Source organism: Epinephelus moara, chromosome 19 (genome assembly GCF_006386435.1).
Source record: "Epinephelus moara isolate mb chromosome 19, YSFRI_EMoa_1.0, whole genome shotgun sequence".
NCBI classification, from domain to species: domain Eukaryota; kingdom Metazoa; phylum Chordata; class Actinopteri; order Perciformes; family Serranidae; genus Epinephelus; species Epinephelus moara.
The window spans coordinates 23,090,457-23,107,738 of NC_065524.1; the positions used below are offsets into that span (position 1 = coordinate 23,090,457).

At 39.8% G+C, this 17,282-nt stretch overlaps 2 protein-coding genes across 4 annotated transcripts in view; one reads left to right on the plus strand and one right to left on the minus strand.

Annotated features, from left to right (window-relative positions):
* The window catches only part of zcchc24 (zinc finger, CCHC domain containing 24), a 48,171-nt gene extending 46,330 nt beyond the window's left edge, over positions 1-1,841 (minus strand). Inside the window, exon 1 of the mRNA XM_050071410.1 lies at positions 1,353-1,841. Within this exon, the coding sequence (XP_049927367.1) occupies positions 1,353-1,592 (240 nt within the window). The 5' untranslated portion in view covers positions 1,593-1,841. The remainder of the gene's footprint in view (positions 1-1,352) is intronic.
* A 2,518-nt stretch (positions 1,842-4,359) lies between these two features.
* Positions 4,360-16,792, plus strand: anxa11a (annexin A11a). 3 transcript variants are annotated; one of them, XM_050071408.1, is made up of 15 exons: positions 4,360-4,519; positions 6,362-6,631; positions 7,069-7,148; positions 7,754-8,125; positions 8,274-8,361; positions 9,597-9,691; positions 10,013-10,126; positions 10,392-10,482; positions 12,884-12,963; positions 13,056-13,112; positions 13,227-13,320; positions 13,430-13,525; positions 15,678-15,736; positions 15,852-15,974; positions 16,073-16,792. In XM_050071408.1, the coding sequence occupies exons 2-15, from the start codon at positions 6,364-6,366 to the stop codon at positions 16,130-16,132; spliced, it is 1,677 nt and encodes a 558-aa protein (XP_049927365.1). In that variant the 5' UTR covers positions 4,360-4,519; positions 6,362-6,363; the 3' UTR covers positions 16,133-16,792. The 3 variants fall into 3 exon arrangements, with proteins under 3 accessions (XP_049927365.1, XP_049927366.1, XP_049927364.1); XM_050071409.1 differs by having other exon boundaries at positions 7,901-8,125; XM_050071407.1 differs by lacking the exon at positions 4,360-4,519 and having other exon boundaries at positions 6,352-6,631.
* Positions 16,793-17,282: the final 490 nt, after the last annotated feature.

The following is a 17,282-nucleotide window of genomic DNA, read 5'->3' on the forward strand; positions in this document are numbered from 1 at the left end:
CCCCCCACCTCTTAAACTGTTTCCAGACTGTATGCACTCTCTCAGTTTGAAACACTTTATACTCATGCGGATTGAATGGCATTACACAATTGCGTGTAATGTAGAATGTGCACACCCAATTTCCAGAGGACTGTTTCATGTTAAATGACTTCAAAGGGCCTCTATGGTTACCACCATAATAATGGACACTGGCTGGAGATGGTGAATACACACCATCTATCCACTACTTCTGTGTCTTTGAGTTTCCAGCGCATAGCGTCACAGTAACATAGATCTAAGACACTCCACTGCAGTGTAATCAACCCACTCAGAAGCTTGCAGTATAGTCTTTACACTCGCATTTTACCCAAAGTATGTGATTATTTCTCTCTGTGTGCGCTGTACATATGTGTGGGTGTGGTAGTCAGCTCCTTTATGCACAGTATGGCCTGCAGTATCAGGTTTGGCCCCCTCCTGTATACATTATCAGCATGTTTGTCCCTAAAATTACATGAAGCTACAAAAATAGACAATATGTAAACAAGGACTGATTTTGTTTGCACAACCTGGTCTATTTGAAGAAGTCAGAGACAGCAGACCTCAGCAGGAGGCTGCAGTGGCCTGCTCTCTCCAGACTGAGGCGTGCAGGGGAATCTATTTCCATCTGTGGCTCTTTAGACACGATTAAAACACATTTTTGCACAACATCTTCACCTTTAACTTGAACTTTAACTTGTCGGCACACTTAAAATTGACTTATTTAACCCAAATTATTAAATGACATTATAGGGAAATGGGAATTAAACCGTCTGTAGAAATTGCTATACAGCTGCGTAGTAAGATCTTACTTGCTTAATTAAGTTTTAATAGGCTTACTAAAATGATTTTCCCCAACAGGTCCTGTAATATTCTGGAGTTATAGTGCAACTGAGATACTCATAAGTGAGTTTATTGCATCATTGTGACACTTCTTACTGTTAGTGCACTGCCTACCTGATGTGAAATCATGATATTCATAGTATTTCTTTGGGCTTAGAGTTTTGCAGTAACATTTACAGCAGCCTGCTTCTTCTGTTATATAAAGTATGACAATTAAATGTTATAATATATTGCTTATAACAAGAGTTGTCATCAGTATTCAAAGTGCTGACGCCCTAAAATGTTGATTTAATGAGACTATTCTGAGTTATTGTCCATATTAGAAATATCATGGCGGTTATGTGTGTCCTACCAGAATAGCCCATGCTGTACATGCTGAAACATTTGCTGCACAGACTTGCACCAGTCACCCAGCCCAGGATCCTACATTCACCCACACTCTCCCAATCTGAAATCCCCCCACATATGTATGTATGCGGCATGCCATGTTTCACCTCATTCCTCTGCAGCTGAAAGAAGTTGTTGAGATAGTTGGAGTTCAGGGAAGAGCTCAAGTCCGCCGCTGCGGGAGTCTTGCTGAAACTGAGATCCGGGTGGGAAGAGTTGGGTTCGGGTCTGAATGCGTCAAAGGCGCTGGTTTGGTGGGGGTCTTGCAAGGAGAGATAGACCCAGTTGAGGAGTTGCGCAGGCTGGTACACGGAGGCACTCGTGTCTATGGCAGACAACAAGCTCATCTTTCAATTCAAATGGCTAAACTGGATTTTCCACCGCTGATTTCTTGGACTGGTCTCAACTCTCTCTGCTTGCTTTTCGTTCCCGTTTCCCCGGCAGATGGCAAGTGCTCCTTTTTTGTTCCCGTAAAAGGGCCCTGTCCTCCTCACGCCGGGAGCCTCGTCCCAGTTTGATGTTACTCAAAAGTCATTGCGCTAACATGTCAGTATAAAAAGTTTTCCCCTGCTCCCCATGGTCCGCTATCTGCCTTTATTGCAGCGGGGCAGAGAGAGGCTCTTTGAATATGTAATGAGGACAGCGCTACGTCACCGAGGACGCGGGCCAATCAGCGTCTGGGTGTATGAATATTCATTACTGGCTCACTGGAGGAGACAAATGGCTCATCTGCCTGTTGTTACTCTTCATCACAAGAGCTCAGCTTCAGTATAAGTGTAAGAAATATTATGCCACATCAGTCAAACCAGTTTTAAAATTATATTTATTTGGCTAACTTAAGCCCTTCTTAGTTACTTGTATTATGTATAATGAAGAAACATTTGTCTCTCTGTAAGTGTTGAAGAAGTGGGGGTGATAGGTGTTGTGTTTATTCAGGGTCAGAGGTGAGTAATAGCACCTAACTGACTGATCCTTGGGGTCCCCCTGTGACTTATGTTAATTTTCTAAAGGTGTTTTACTTGTAGCTAAATCCCAAACTCTGTCACTAATGTTGATCAGCCATATAGAAAGATATTTCTTTACATGTGCAAGAAAAAAAGCTGCATCATTCATTTATTAATAAGCACCATTACAAAATACAAATCAATCAAGTCAGTTAATTAATCAATCAATAGAATAAGCACCTCAACACCAGCCCCAGGCCTCTCTCATATGTGAGCATGTCCCAGCTCCCAACCTGAAGGTGGCAGACAGGCCTGTATGGTGTGGGCAAAACTTTAAAAACAGCTCCCTCTTGTGGAAAATGTCCTGCACACACACACACACACACACACAAACAGCTCAGTTGTGTAATAACAGAATCATCATATACAGCTTTCTTTTGCAATGTTATAATCAGTGATGTAGAGGGAAGTTAAACTATTGTCTGCTGGAAATTATGACGCATCACCAGATTAGCAAACTTAATACTGTCTTTGAAATCATTCCCCAAAATGAACTTTATCAGGAAGGCATTCTGACAACAAATCTATTGTTTATCTAGTTTATAGCCCTCTTTTATCATATTTTACATTTTTTTAATTACACACTCTGTTTTATCTCGTCTTAGTCTATGTTCTATGTTATTTGCTTTTATTTATATATTTTGTTTTTAGTGTTTTTATCTTGACGGTGTATAGCCTACTATTTTACATTGTTCTGTAAAGCACTCTGTAACTGTGTTTAACTGTGTATCATTATTATTATTATTATTATTATTATTATTATTATTTAAACAATAATGACCCACCCTCACAGCTTCAAGTATAACTGTTTTTATACTTAATTTTATCCCCTGGTGTTTTATGATTCTTCAGTTATTCATTACAGAATGATTTAAAGAGTTGTCTTAATGTTTTTAAGTTCGAAAAAATGTATAAACTAAAAATTAGACTATATGAAGTTGTCGTGTAGAAGCTATTCCTTAGATGAAGGGGACATTGTGTATGGCTGTCGATTCTTCTATGTTTATTTATTTATATATTTTTCTTTCTGAAGTTACTGTAACTATTGATTATTAATTATTTATACAGTTTATGTTAATAACTGAAACTGAGAGAGCATGTAATTCTTCTGATTATTTGTGTTTTGAGACAGGGGAAGGTAAAATAAAATTGTTTACGTCTCCCTGCTCCTTTTCAGTCATGGAATATGTATCAGAGTAGAACAAAAATATTATTATTATTTTATTGTTATTATTGTTACTGTAAATATTACTGCAATTATTATTAGTAGTAGTAGTAATAATAATATAATAATATTGTTGTCATTATCATTATTATTATTATTATTATACAAATATACATTACATAAAAATTAGATAGATAGATAGATAGATAGATAGATAGATAGATAGATAGATAGATAGAGAGATTAAAAATAATACATATACAATTGCCAGTGTCATTGTAAATAAATACTATGGCATTGTAATCATAACTTTTAGTACTATAAAATTATTTAGTATTTAATATATAATAATACAATATATAATAGTCATTAGTAAATAAAATGTAAATGAATACAGTGGCATTGTAATCATACATCTGTAATTTTGATTACTATAATCTGATTTAGTATTAATATACAATAATATAATATATAATATTTATGAGTAAGTAAAATATAAATAAATGCAGTGGCATTGTAATTATGACTGTAACTTTGATTACTATAAAACGATTTAGTATTTATTATACAATAATATAATATATAATAGTCATTAGTAAATAAAATGTAAATAATTACAGTAGCATTGTAGTTATACTTCTGTAACTTTGATTACTATAAAATGGATTTAAAATGACTATGAAATTAGTATATATAATTCCTACACTTTATAATCTCATTGTTAAGAACTAGTAAAATAGTATTCATGTGTCACTAAGCACACAACTGATGGGTGGTGTCACTTAGTTTTATATTTAGGCACTCACTTGTAGAATAACACACCTATTGTGTCATATCATGTGACGTCAGCCTGTCACATTTTCCGTCATGTCATTAATGTTCCTGTATGTATGCATCCAGCGGTGAACACACACATCTGTTGTTGTTGCTGTCACATGACGAGAGGCCTGTGTGTTTCAGCGCTCTGTGACGGGCAGATAGGAACATGGGTGGGTTCCTTACATGGAAACTATGAGTCCCACCCACAGCAGCTTAAGTACAGTCAAGGCTGCTGCGGCTGGTCAAACAAATACGTCCTCCAGGAAGAGACTCCAAGCAGACTAAAGTAAGTGCTAAAAATCAAACTTATACGCAAACATACCGAGCTAGGATAAGTAATAAGTCATTAGCTAATATTATGAGTTATATTTAGATACGTGGCAACTATTTTTGGTTTTGTGGTCTTGTATTTCTCCGGTGTTCTCGGCGCTGCCGTTAGCCTGCCAACATTACTGCACACTTACAAGTTAGCTCAACGGTTAAAGCTACAAAACGACTGTGTTAGCTGCTAGCTTAACTTCGCTGCTGGGATTTTGTGCGGTTATTTATAGTTAGTTAGCCAGCTAGCTAGCTAACTCACGGCTAAGGAGCAGGGTTCAATTGACATGGCTGCTCTAACCTTATTATGTAAATTGGATTGGGAGGTTACTTAGCTGGCTTTCGATAGGAGATTTGTACAGGCCTGAAGCAGCAGCGACATATTAGCATGCCAACTGTTCAAAAGTTTTGCTCGTGTTACAAGCTAGCTTAAAGTCTGTTTTCTGCTAACTGACATCATATGTTTAGCACAGCGTGAAACAATCAATGCAGTGTACTCCATTTCCTAGATAAAGTAATACATTGTGAGCTAGCAATAGTCCTACGTTTCAAAGTGAGTAGTGACACACCCAGCGCCATAACTAACTGGAACATAATGAACCAATGTTAGGATTAGCTAACAGTAATAGTCACTGTCTTACAACACCTTAGGAGCTTGCACTACCTCGTATTGATTACTTTTTCCAAAACCTTTGACCCTTTAAAAGATCAATGCCTTTATAAACACCCCAACTCCCTGTGCAAACACTGCAGTGCATTGCTGTCAGGGTTTGCAGCTGTGCACCGTGGTTTTAACATGTCACAGTTTTCCCACACTTCAAGTGTGAAAGCAGTTGCATGTGATATGTTTGCACCTGAACCGCAATTAAATGTGATGCGTTTCAACCTGAACCAGACACCCACATTTGTTCAGACCAAATGTGTTTTAACTGTCAATGAGGTATTTTACAAGGACACTTCACTGTGTTGGACAGCAGCAGCAGCAGCAGCAGCAGCAGGGCATGAAGAGGAAGTGTACAGGAAATTAAAAGTTAAAGGCTAGACCCTGAGTCATTGTGTGAAAGTACGGTATAGAATAGTCACTGTATTTGCTGCTTCTATCTCATCGGATTTGACCTCTGCATATCATCGCATAGCCTCCCTGCCCTGTGCTTGTTCAAACAGAGCAACATGTTTTTTTTTTCCTGTCCATAAAATGCAAAGCAGAGAAGACTGTTCCATTATGTCCACTGAAGTCAGTCTCACCATGGAACAAGTAGGCAAACTGGAGTAAAGGCTTTTCATACTGAGCTTAACCATAAAGAAAGTTTCCTCACCACCCCACCACTCAGCTAGAAACGTCTGTGATCCAATCATCCTGGAATGAAGAGTTTGCGATTCATTAGATTGCCATGACAGTGACACTTTATATCTCTGCATTCAAAAGCAAAGACTGCTGAATATATATTTGGGCAGGCAGCATTTAAATAGCGCTACACTGAGTCAAGGGACCTGACCTATAAAGCAGATTAGTATGGTAACAACCAGCTATATGCTTATTGCTGTAGAACTGCACCAGTTGAGTAATTTCTGTCCACCCTGAGGATGACGAGGTTCATAGCTGGGTGTGTTTTCAACTCTCTTGTCGCTATATCAATGCGTTCAGTATGTCTTAAGGGTGCCAACAGTGTTGTGCTCTTTGTTTTAATTGTCTTTACGACCAGATAAAATACCTGTTTGCCTAGGTGGCTACTGAACATCATTCTTAGGTTTTTATTAATAGGTTATGTCTTGCAGCCCTTTGATTGACAGTTCTGTTTTATGTTTCAAGCCATGAGCTACCCTGGATACCCCCCTCAGGCAGGCGGATACCCACCACAGCCTGGGGCTTACCCTCCACAACCTGGTGCCTACCCACCTCAGCCTGGAGCTTACCCTCCCCAAGCTGGAGGCTACCCTCCACAGGCAGGAGGCTATCCTCCTCAACCTGGTGGCTATCCCCCTCAACCTGGTGGCTATCCCCCACAGGCAGGAGGCTATCCTCCACAGGCAGGGGGCTATCCACCACAGGCCGGAGGCTACCCACAGGCACCACCACAAGGTAAGCCATCATGCCATACTATGTGACCTGTTAGCAAAAACTGCCCACTTTCTCATTCAGCACATGAAGATCAACACAAGCGTCCCTTAAAATAACTTGCCTGTCTTAGAAGGCATGAGTCAGCTACGTCGTGTTTGTAGGCAACAGGCATCATGAGACTTAAAGTTAACACTGGAATTTTTTTCCCCCAAAACAAACAAGCCTCTGCTGTTGCTAAGAGAAGCAAGTCCCACAGTCCATCTTTTACATAGTGCTCCCATTCTCTGTCCTGCTTGCTTTCACCTACCTGTTAACTAGTTGGAAAGTGAGAACGCGGAAGTTCCAGTAGGAGCAGTCATTCCCGCCTCAATCTAATATTCTGAATTCTCTCAGACATTCAGTAGCACAACACATTCTCAACGTTCCCTGAACAGCTTTGTCTTTGTTGTCCACTGCAGGCAGCTGGGGAGGCGGCCCTGTTGGTGGATATCCCTCCATCGGTCTTGACAACCTATCCAACCCTGGATACAATGCCATGGTGAGTTTAGTCAAAAAAATGATCTTCACCTGACCCACAAATTTCTTAATATGTGTGAAATGCAACCTCATCAGATTATTGCGTTAAATATGCCTGTTAGAATTAATTACACAGCCGTTCATGGAATATCGCATCCGTTCATTTTGCGGTAAGATTTTTCCAAACATTGGCATCTTAAAATTCTCAGCCTCACCATTTCTTCTTTCAGCTCCCTTTTCTATGTCTCTTGCATGAGAAAACCAGTCATTAAACCATCAGTCTAATGCAATTTCCTTTTCCCCTTTTACTTTTCTGAGTCATTGTCTTGTCTATGTTGTATTCTCATTATCTGTTATCAGCAAGGCCACACTTTATTTGGATACTCGTACATAGTTGTGTAGATAAAATTTAAAACATCAGGATCAAACTTCAGTTTCTCCTCTGAAGTTTGATCCATGATAAAGGACATTTAATTGGGAATTTGTTAAATGTTGATTAATGCCATAAATATGAAAATAAATCTAAATCTAATCCATAAAAGGTGTGACCAGCTCCCTTTGCTTTGCATGCATTAATCTTCAAAGCTCTGTACAAATATTATGAGATGCCATATTTCCAAATCACAGGCAAACCAGATCCCTGCAGGCATGGGGGGTTTTACTCAAAACCCATCCATGTTCGCCCAAGCCCCCGGGGGGTACCCACCTGCCACTCAGCCTAGCGGGTATGGTGCCCCCATCCCTAACCAACAGTCATATGGCCTGTACCCACAGCCAGGAGGGAGCATGCCAGCCCCCCAAGGCCCAGGGATGGGCTACCCTGGTCAGCCCGGCCAGCCAATGCCCGGGTACCCCCGTGCACCTTCACCCAACCCACCCATGCCTGGTTATGGAGGAGCACAAGCACCTATGCCAAATTACCCTAAGGTCCCTTCACCAAATCCGTCCATGCCAGCGTACGGAGGAGGAGGAGCCATGCCGATAGCTCCACCCGTCAATGTAAGCAACACTGAAAATACCTTCTTTTTTTATTTGGTTAAATAAATAAATATCTGTGTTAAATACACACATACACGTTTAGAAATTTACAATGTAATGTCATGTAAACACCTGCCTCACTGAGGAAATCGCTGTATTGTTATCTCAGAGAGGATTCAGGGGAACAATCAAGGACTTTCCTGGAGCTGACCCACTTAAAGATGTGGAGGTCCTGAGGAAGGCCATGAAGGGCTTTGGTGAGTGCATGGACAGAGAGCTTAATAATATCCCCCGGATGCACATGATTTAGTTGATTATGTCCATTTAGGAAGTTGTGCTCTGACTGTATATTCTTTTGGACCGCACCCTCTTAAGTACTTAGTCGACTGTTTGGTCGTTAGGGTCAAGTAAGATGTGTTTAGCTGATTAGCGGTCATTTGGTCTCATACATGAAATGTTAGTAAATCTGTGGTAAATTTGTACTTGAAAAACCTTGGTACTAAAAACCTATTCCGGATTCATGAACACGGCAGAAAACTTGGATTTGATCGTAGGCACGTGTGTGAATAAATGTAAATTCACAGTGCGCTCCCACTAGCCAGCAATTAGCATACATCCTGCCCATGAACAGACAGCAACCACCATATATGGAGGTGACAGTTACTATGGATAGGTGCATCATATTAACCTGCGAACCTGTGGTAAACAAAGAAAGTAAGAGAGAGACAAAGTAAAACCTGTCCGACGCTGAGATTGAGATTATTTTTGGTGAATTGGGGTTGAGAATTACATTTTATTTTCTCCTGTTAGTAGTGGTGTTTCAGAGACAGGTAAGTCAAAGGCTTGGAAGGTGGTAATGGGTGCCGTTAACTACGTGTCCTCTGTTGTAAGAACCATCCAAAAAGTTAAATGAAAGTAGTTTGACATGAAACTAGACGCACAAAAACCGCACAAGTACACACATAACCACAACCGCTGCAGAAGGCTCTTCTCAGTCACAGCTCTCTGTTGCAGATGAGCGCATTGCTTGCATCATCGGAGAGACCTCTCTGTCAGTTTGTACTAAGCCTCAGCATTGCTTGTCACTGTTGTGAAATTAAACCACTATTAAAACATCTTAATGCAGGCGGTCTAATGTAGGCAATAACCCACTGTTAAGTTTAACAACAAGTAAGATAGTCTGGCGTACAACCATTCTCCCTCCAACTCTGCCAGATTCAGGTTCACCAACTGCCCAGTATGAGTGGAGACTGGCACCGAATTGCTATCCCACGTCCACAGGTCCTTTCAAACCAAAACTCAATCTGAAATAATGTTTCAGTCTCTCTCGCCGCGTCTCTGATAATTAAATTAAACAAAAATGACACACAGTTTGGGGCTTTCCTTAGTCGAGGACAGTCTTCAGTTTCTTCTTTAGAAAGATACTTGTAATTGTCAAGTGTAAATGTTACTTGTGAATTTCTGATTTGACATTGTGGGCTTGTCTGTGCAGGAACTGACGAGCAAGCCATCATCGACTTACTGGGTAGTCGCTCCAACAAGCAGCGTGTGCCTTTGCCCCGAGCCTACAAAACTTCCTATGGAAAGGTAACAGTCCTGCTTATGCTCATTGTTAGGTTCATATGTTGTTAATGTGATTCCTGATGCCATACTCTGTTATAGTATTTATACTATTTACTTACTAAAATATTTCCAAAACAGACACAGTTTCTCAATATAGAATCACATAGGCTCAGTGTGCATTACATAATGGTGACAAGCGGACAACAGGTGCTGGGGCTGCCAGTAAAATGGAGAGGGGGCTGGATGTCCTCAGAGCTCATTAAAGCCGTGCCACAGAGCTTACTGCTGTGAGGGTTTCACAATTACTGATGGTTTTAGTAATGCCAAGCATGTTTTCATTTTCAGGATCTGATTAAGGACTTGCATTCAGAGCTGTCCGGAGACTTCAGGAAGCTGGTCATGGCCATGTTGAAGGCCCCAGCTGAGTTTGATGCCAGTGAGCTCCACAATGCCATAAAGGTAAATGCTCACGAACAAAACCACTGATAATCTTCTCAGTACTTCCCATCTCTTTGTCAACACAGAATAATCCAGGTTATTATGTGGTTTTGCATTCTGATAGTATTTGCTTACTTCTTATTATGAGAAATGTTCCTTGCTGAAGATGCACGTTATTATAAAATGCTGTAAAGAATTGCATTAAAAATAAAGAAAGAAGGATTTTGGCGGCTACAAGGCGAGAGGATGAGGCTATCAGGTTATCATTGTTCTGTCTTCCAAACAGGGAGCTGGAACCGATGAAGCCTGTCTGATAGAGATCCTGTCTTCTCGCTCCAACAGTGAAATCAAGGAGATAAACCGTATCTACAAACAAGGTGAGATGCCTCAGGGCGCTGAAGGGACTGCTTTCCCCTTCTATTGTGTGATCTCCTTTATCACACAGCATCACAGCACTGTGTTGAAAATACTGTGTCACATTAGAGGGTAAACTCAGGCGATCTAAATTTGTCTAAAATTTGTAAATGCAGGTGCTTGGGCTAGGAATCATTTACACAAGAAGTCTTTTAGTATTAGCTTTTTTTTGTCAGCAATAAAAAATTGAAATTAAGGTGTCAGAATTGCACAGCTTATACAATTTATTTATTTGATTATTCAGTGTAGTCAGTTTTTTTCTGTGCGTATATGCAGTATCCTAGTTTCTCTTGCCAGCAGGGTCCAAAATAACTTTTTTGGTCTATCTGCCAATGGTTGGTAAATAAACGTAAATATTTACCGGCACAAATATTATTCAGCTTGCTATTAAACTGCATTAGATAAAAATGAACACAAACAAATGAGCAGGTCCTGTTTGCAGTAAATTTGCTTAAGTATCGTACTTTCATACAAATTCAAGGTATTGTAGGTGTCGTGTACTTGAGTATTTTTATTTTATGATACTTCTACTTCGCTACATCTCAGAGGGGAAACTTGTACTTTTTGCTCCTCTGCATTTGTCTGACGGCTTTAGTTTCTAGTTTCCCTCTGTCCAGTGAAAGCTATGTCTCTCCAGAAGTGTTGATTTTTACAGTTGGTAATAAACTAAAGGATGTGTTCAGAGAAATTCTCTTAACTAAATAATGTGTCAAAAAGCCCTCTATTGGGCGCCTGGTGGTTTAGTGGGTAGAGCAGGTGTCCCATATACAAAGGCAGTGACCTTGCCGCAGCAGCCGCAGGCCCAATTCCAGTCTGTGGCCCCTTGCTGCATATGGGGTAATTTCAGTGTGGTATTAGTTAGGGGTGTAACGGTACACAAAAATCTCGGTTCGGTATGTACCTCAGTACACAAGTCACGGTTCGTTTTTTTTCGGTACAGTAATGAAAAAATAGACAACTACTAAATATCTTTTACTTATTGGTAACCTTATTAAAACATACCACCACAGCAGTTAACTCTTTTTACACAATTTTTGAATGAAACAAATATATATAAAATCCTGCTTTTTCACATTGTTTGAATGAAAATAGAAATATAAAAGTGAAAAATAAAATCCTGCTGTTTTTTTAACACATTTTTTGAATGAAAAATATAAATATACATTTCTGCTTTAACAGTTTTACTCAATTAAAATAAAAAGTATAGTGCAGCTGGTCAGCTTTAAAGCCTGCTCAGATTCAGTTTTACTAGGAACTTACTTAGCTTTCCCACTTTGTTAAAGTGCAGTAAACAAAACATGCTTATATCTAAAGTGCAGCTTAAACAATTTTACTCAACTCCAATGGCGTTGGTTATTTCTTTAGCGCGATGGTCAGGGAAACGCTCTTTCTTTTTAAACGACGACGATATCGTAGTTTGCACCAGATTGCTTTTTCTAGTCGTGCCGGTTAACGTTCAAACTCGGGTGGTGTCGCTTTAGATGCGTTAGCATGTTAGACGTGTTTCCAAGTACATACCCGACCGCTGTTCTGCAGTGTCGGCACACTGCTTTTGTCTTGTCAACTTGTTTATTTCCATCTTCGTATTTTACCCTGAAACCAAAGTGTTCCCAAACGGAGGACTTAAGGTTTGCGGGTGGGTCTTCAGGTTCGTCAGGCTCACTTGCCATGTTGTCAAAATGCGAGAATGCGCTGCACAAAGTGAAAGCGGAGATTTACGGTTGGACTCGGTCCGTCACTCAATTATGTCCGTCGGAGAACTAGATATTTTAAATGGTTCGGCTCGCAAAAACGGAATTAAAATAAAACAAAATAAAATAATATCCTGCGCCCAATAATTCGGTACAGGGTCGTGCCAAACCGAAAGTCCGTTACCCGTACCTGTACCGTTACAGCCCTAGTATTAGTACTTTAGGAATACTTCTTCCACCTCTGCCTATTTGTCGTGGTGAGTTAATGGAAACGAAACCAACTTATATGCTGTACTGATTAGCATCTGTAGCGATAGGTTTATTTCAGCAACCCACCAATGGCAGCTGCCCTCATTTATTTTATTTGCCATGTATATTTTTGACTTGCATTTGGTGAGGGACACGTACCAGTTTTTGACCCTGCTTGCTTGTAAATTGGGTTGTGGTCACCCTACCTACATTATGTGCCTGAAAAGTCGTGACATGTTGTATGATTTGAATGTTTGTGACATGTTTAAAGTTGCTGCCAAAAGAAAATACTCATTATCACCATCTTCCACATACAAAAATATTGATTATCAGCCTTCAAAAGTCACTACAGCTTGAACCCATGTATCTGCGTTTGATATGTTTTTGTTTGTTTGTTTGAACCATTATGTTTTCGCCATCTCAGAATACAAGAAGTCACTGGAGGATGCCATTAGTGGGGATACTTCAGGGCACTTCCGCAGGCTCCTGATCTCTCTCGCCCAGGTACAGATGTGATACCAATGCATTAGCTGTATACCTGTCCCTTAGCAACTGCTTTCAGATTTAATGAGGAATGTGTTGTCCTGTATTTACAGGGTAATCGTGACGAACGAGAGCATGTTGACATCTCTCTGGCTAAACAAGATGCTCAGGTAAAGTCTGCTTCTCTCTCATTGATAATTAATGTTTGATGATTTATCTGCAGCTTGGAAGTTCTTGTAGTATTAATTAATTTTGATCTGTATGCATTACTGTTTTCCTTATAGGCCCTGTATGCTGCTGGAGAAAACAAGCTGGGAACAGATGAGTCCAAGTTTAACGCTATTTTGTGTGCCAGGAGCAAACCCCACCTCAGAGCAGGTAATCTCTATGGAGACATGTTCACATTAAAGGATAATCAGGCCACAAATGCAGCTTTAGGACCTTGTTAGCTTTATTACTGATGATGTGTGTTTATGTGTGTGTGTAGTGTTTCTTCAGTACCAGCAGATGTGTGGCCGGGATATTGAGAAGAGCATCGGCAGGGAGATGTCCGGAGACCTTGAGAGTGGCATGTTGGCAGTGGGTAAGACTAAACACACCTATTCAGATCTACTTTTAGATGTGTCACACCCATGTAATGTGAGTCACAATCTGCTCCACATAATTAGTTAATGACGAGCGTACAGGCTGTCTGCAGCACACATTCAACCACAAAACATTTTCCATGCTCATTTTTATTCCACACTGTTTTACAGCTATCTTAATACACTTTTAAGAGCTGGAGGAAGCGGTGCTGTTAAATGCATAATCTCTTTTCCCCCCTCTTTTTTTGCCAACATTTCTCAGGGTTATGGTACAGTAACCTGTTTTAGATGTGTTTGATTTGAATCCTTTCATTGGTTTTGCACACCCAGTCTATACTTTTTCATTGTGAAGTTGTGTGCAGTGCAGTGTTGGATGTTTGCCATTGTTTTCGACGCTGTGTTCCAATTCATTCTTCTTGTTTCTGATTTCACGTTTACTTTTTTTTTTTTTTTTTTTCCTTCAAAATATAACTTGCATTAAAACTGCATTAATCAATATTTTGCCACTAGGGGGCAGAAAAATTGCAGAAAAAGCTGACAAATGCAGCCCAGATTTAATATCACAATCTTGTTGTGGCTAACAATGAGCACACACAGAGCAACTATATCATTCTATGGCAGTCATGTTTCCTGCCACCTGATGAATATACAACTAATGTGCACTTTACTTTTAAGCCCTGTTTCCACCGAGCAGTACAGTACAGTTAATTTCGGTATGTTTTTTTCGCGTTTCCACCGTGAAAAGTTGTTGATGGTACCAATGGAACCGTTCCATACGTCCCCATTTTTGGTCACCCTCTGTTAGGGTACCTAGCACACAGATCTGGTACTAAAAGGTGGAGCTGGTCAAAAGCGATTGGTTTAAATCAGATGGTCACTCTGCTCAGGGCTGAGTTGTGGCTGGTTTTGAGGCTCATGTAACCACTGTTCATACCATGGAAAGTATTACATATATTAGTAAACTGTAACTATAAAATGAAACATTTTTCTGCCTCTCACAGCAGCTGAGAAAAAATAACTTAATTTGCTGGACCGACTGCCGGCAACTTTTAAGGTGAAACGTTAACCTATGTAACTCAATGCATGAGTTGATGACATGAATCCATCAACACAGTAAATTTCAATGTGACAACTTTGACCATTACTCAAGTCTTAATTGTCTCTCCAAGACGACATACACTTTTAGTAATGAGTGAATATTCAAGCGTTTAAAATTATATATTAATTTGGACTGGATGACGTGAACTGCACATATTCTAATCCACAATTGGAGAAAAAAAAGCATTGTGGAACGTTGTTCCTGTGGGCTATGGCAACACGAAACCCCTGAGCTTGCCTTAGAAGGACTACATGCTCAAACCTGCTATTTTTTAATATCCCATGGAGAGAGACTCTCACTGCAGCCTGTCCTATTTTGTCCTGAAAATGTCAACGTGCAACCTCGCTCTGTGGATGATAAACAAGGTGCAGATTAAGGTAGTGCTGGACAGATCAGTGAGTGACAATAACCTCACCCACATGAAAGAGTACTGTTTGTGGTGGAAATGCTAAGCAGAGCTAGTGTCAAGGTATCATGTCTGATGGGTTACTTGTGGTTTCAAAGGTACTATACTAAAAGTGTTTGGTGGAAACAGGGCTTTAGCTCTGTTCTGGTCTCCATCAGTTCCTAACTTGTGGCTCTTAAGCTGCTAGTTTATTTGCTTAAAACAGCTGCTGCTGAAAGTGGGATTTTTGTGTTGATGAAAATGGGTAGACTCAACCAGACGGTAAATGTGCCGGCGTCAAACGGGCTTAAGAGAAGAGTAGAGCTGCAGATAATCCTCCATAGGTTCATCATTATAAGAGACATCCCCTACCCCCCTAGCCCACATAGTAATTTCATTCAGTATGAAAATTTTGATTAATGCAGCTTTAAATGTGCTTGTTGCCATTCTTTTATATTCTTTTGGTGTATGCATAGCTTGATTTTTCATAGTTCACATTTCAAGTGACACATAAGTATTGCTGTCTTCATCATCCTCACCTTGCAGTGATGAATATTAGAGGGTGCTCTTTACAGTACACTTTTATGAGTTGATCTTGTTTGTATAGAAAACAAGAGACAAAGTATGAATCAATGAGCACACTGGTAATAAGTATTCTCTGTTTCAGTGAAGTGCATTAAGAACACATCTGCCTACTTTGCTGAGAGACTTTACAAGGCCATGAAGGTGAGAAACCCTGTCTTGTTTGGATTGTCGGTTTCTATACATAACTAAATAAGCACAGCATAATATGTCATTTACGTCACTCTCATTGTGTGTGTATTTGCGTGTGTGTGTTCAGGGCGCTGGGACCAAAGACACAACCCTGATCCGGATCATGGTCTCCCGTTCCGAGGTGGACATGCTGGATATCCGCCAGGAGTATGTTAAAAACTACGGCAAGTCGCTGTACACGCACATCTCTGTAAGTATCTTCATCTCATAACCACTGAAATGATTTAAAAGCAACAAATGCACATGATTTTGTGAGACATCGTGCTGACACGTTTGTTTTATCAACAGGGAGACACATCAGGAGACTACAAGAAGCTCCTATTGAAGCTCTGCGGGGGCAGCGACTGAAAAGGACACAGTGACTACTACAGTATAGATTATATTCTATAAATATCAGTTTTCTGCCATATCTATATGCACTATACACTAACCGCAAACCTGCATGCCATGCCAGTACTATCAATGCAATGTTTACCTAGTTTTAAAAACTGCATATATATCTTCATGCTGTTTCTTTTCCTTTTACAATATGCAGAAAAAGGTTTTATATTTTTTCACTTGTGATATCTTTGTTGGATATTTGAGTTGAACACACACGGCCATACGATAGATTTGAAAGAGATTACATTTGACTTTTTAGAGCTATATATTTTTAAGATATTTTATATCAATTTTGTCAATGTGGTCAGATAACTTAGTTATCTGGCACGTGTACCAGCTAATTCTGTATCGTTCAGCAATGCTGAATGAAGTATGAGACGTGGAATACATAGCAGCTAAGTACCAAAGTTGTCTGTTAATGTTTGCGATTGTATAATCTCTCCTATATTTTATCTACGCTATCTTTTTTTTGTTCATTGTAGTTGTGCTGTATTTGCATCACATGCTTTAATTTGTGTATCGTGTATCCGTTATTGTAGCATGTAAAAGTCAATCATCACATTTCATAAATTGTGGATTGATTTTATCCTCATGAGTAAGAGAAAATAAATAATGAGAACACGTGCACACGTTGAAATTATTTGAAACATACAACAAACAACAAATGAATGAGGTGCAAATATTTAAGACCTCCTCATATCTGCTCTGATACTGTTAGTGCATGGTAGTAGCCTCCATTTGACAGTAGAGGGCAGTGAAATCTTAATCCAACCCCCACAGCCACACCAAAAATGGGAATTTCAACAAGCAGAGTCCCTTCAAATGCTCAGCTGTGAAGAAATTAGATCATTATCCAATTCAATTAGATCAATAACCATGTTCATTAATCAGTTTAGGCAGCATAAAAAAACAAGTGTCTTCATTTTCCAACACTGAATATGATGGACGTCTGGTGACTATTAAATCCACAGCATTTCACTCAATCAGTACTCCCATAAATTCTCTTTCCTTGAGGGTGTGTGAGGCACACGGAGCTCTCCATGCCTTATTACGTCCTGTTGGCTTCACTTAAACGCTGTTCAACACGCCTGACTGTGGAGACTGCTGCGCTCGGCTG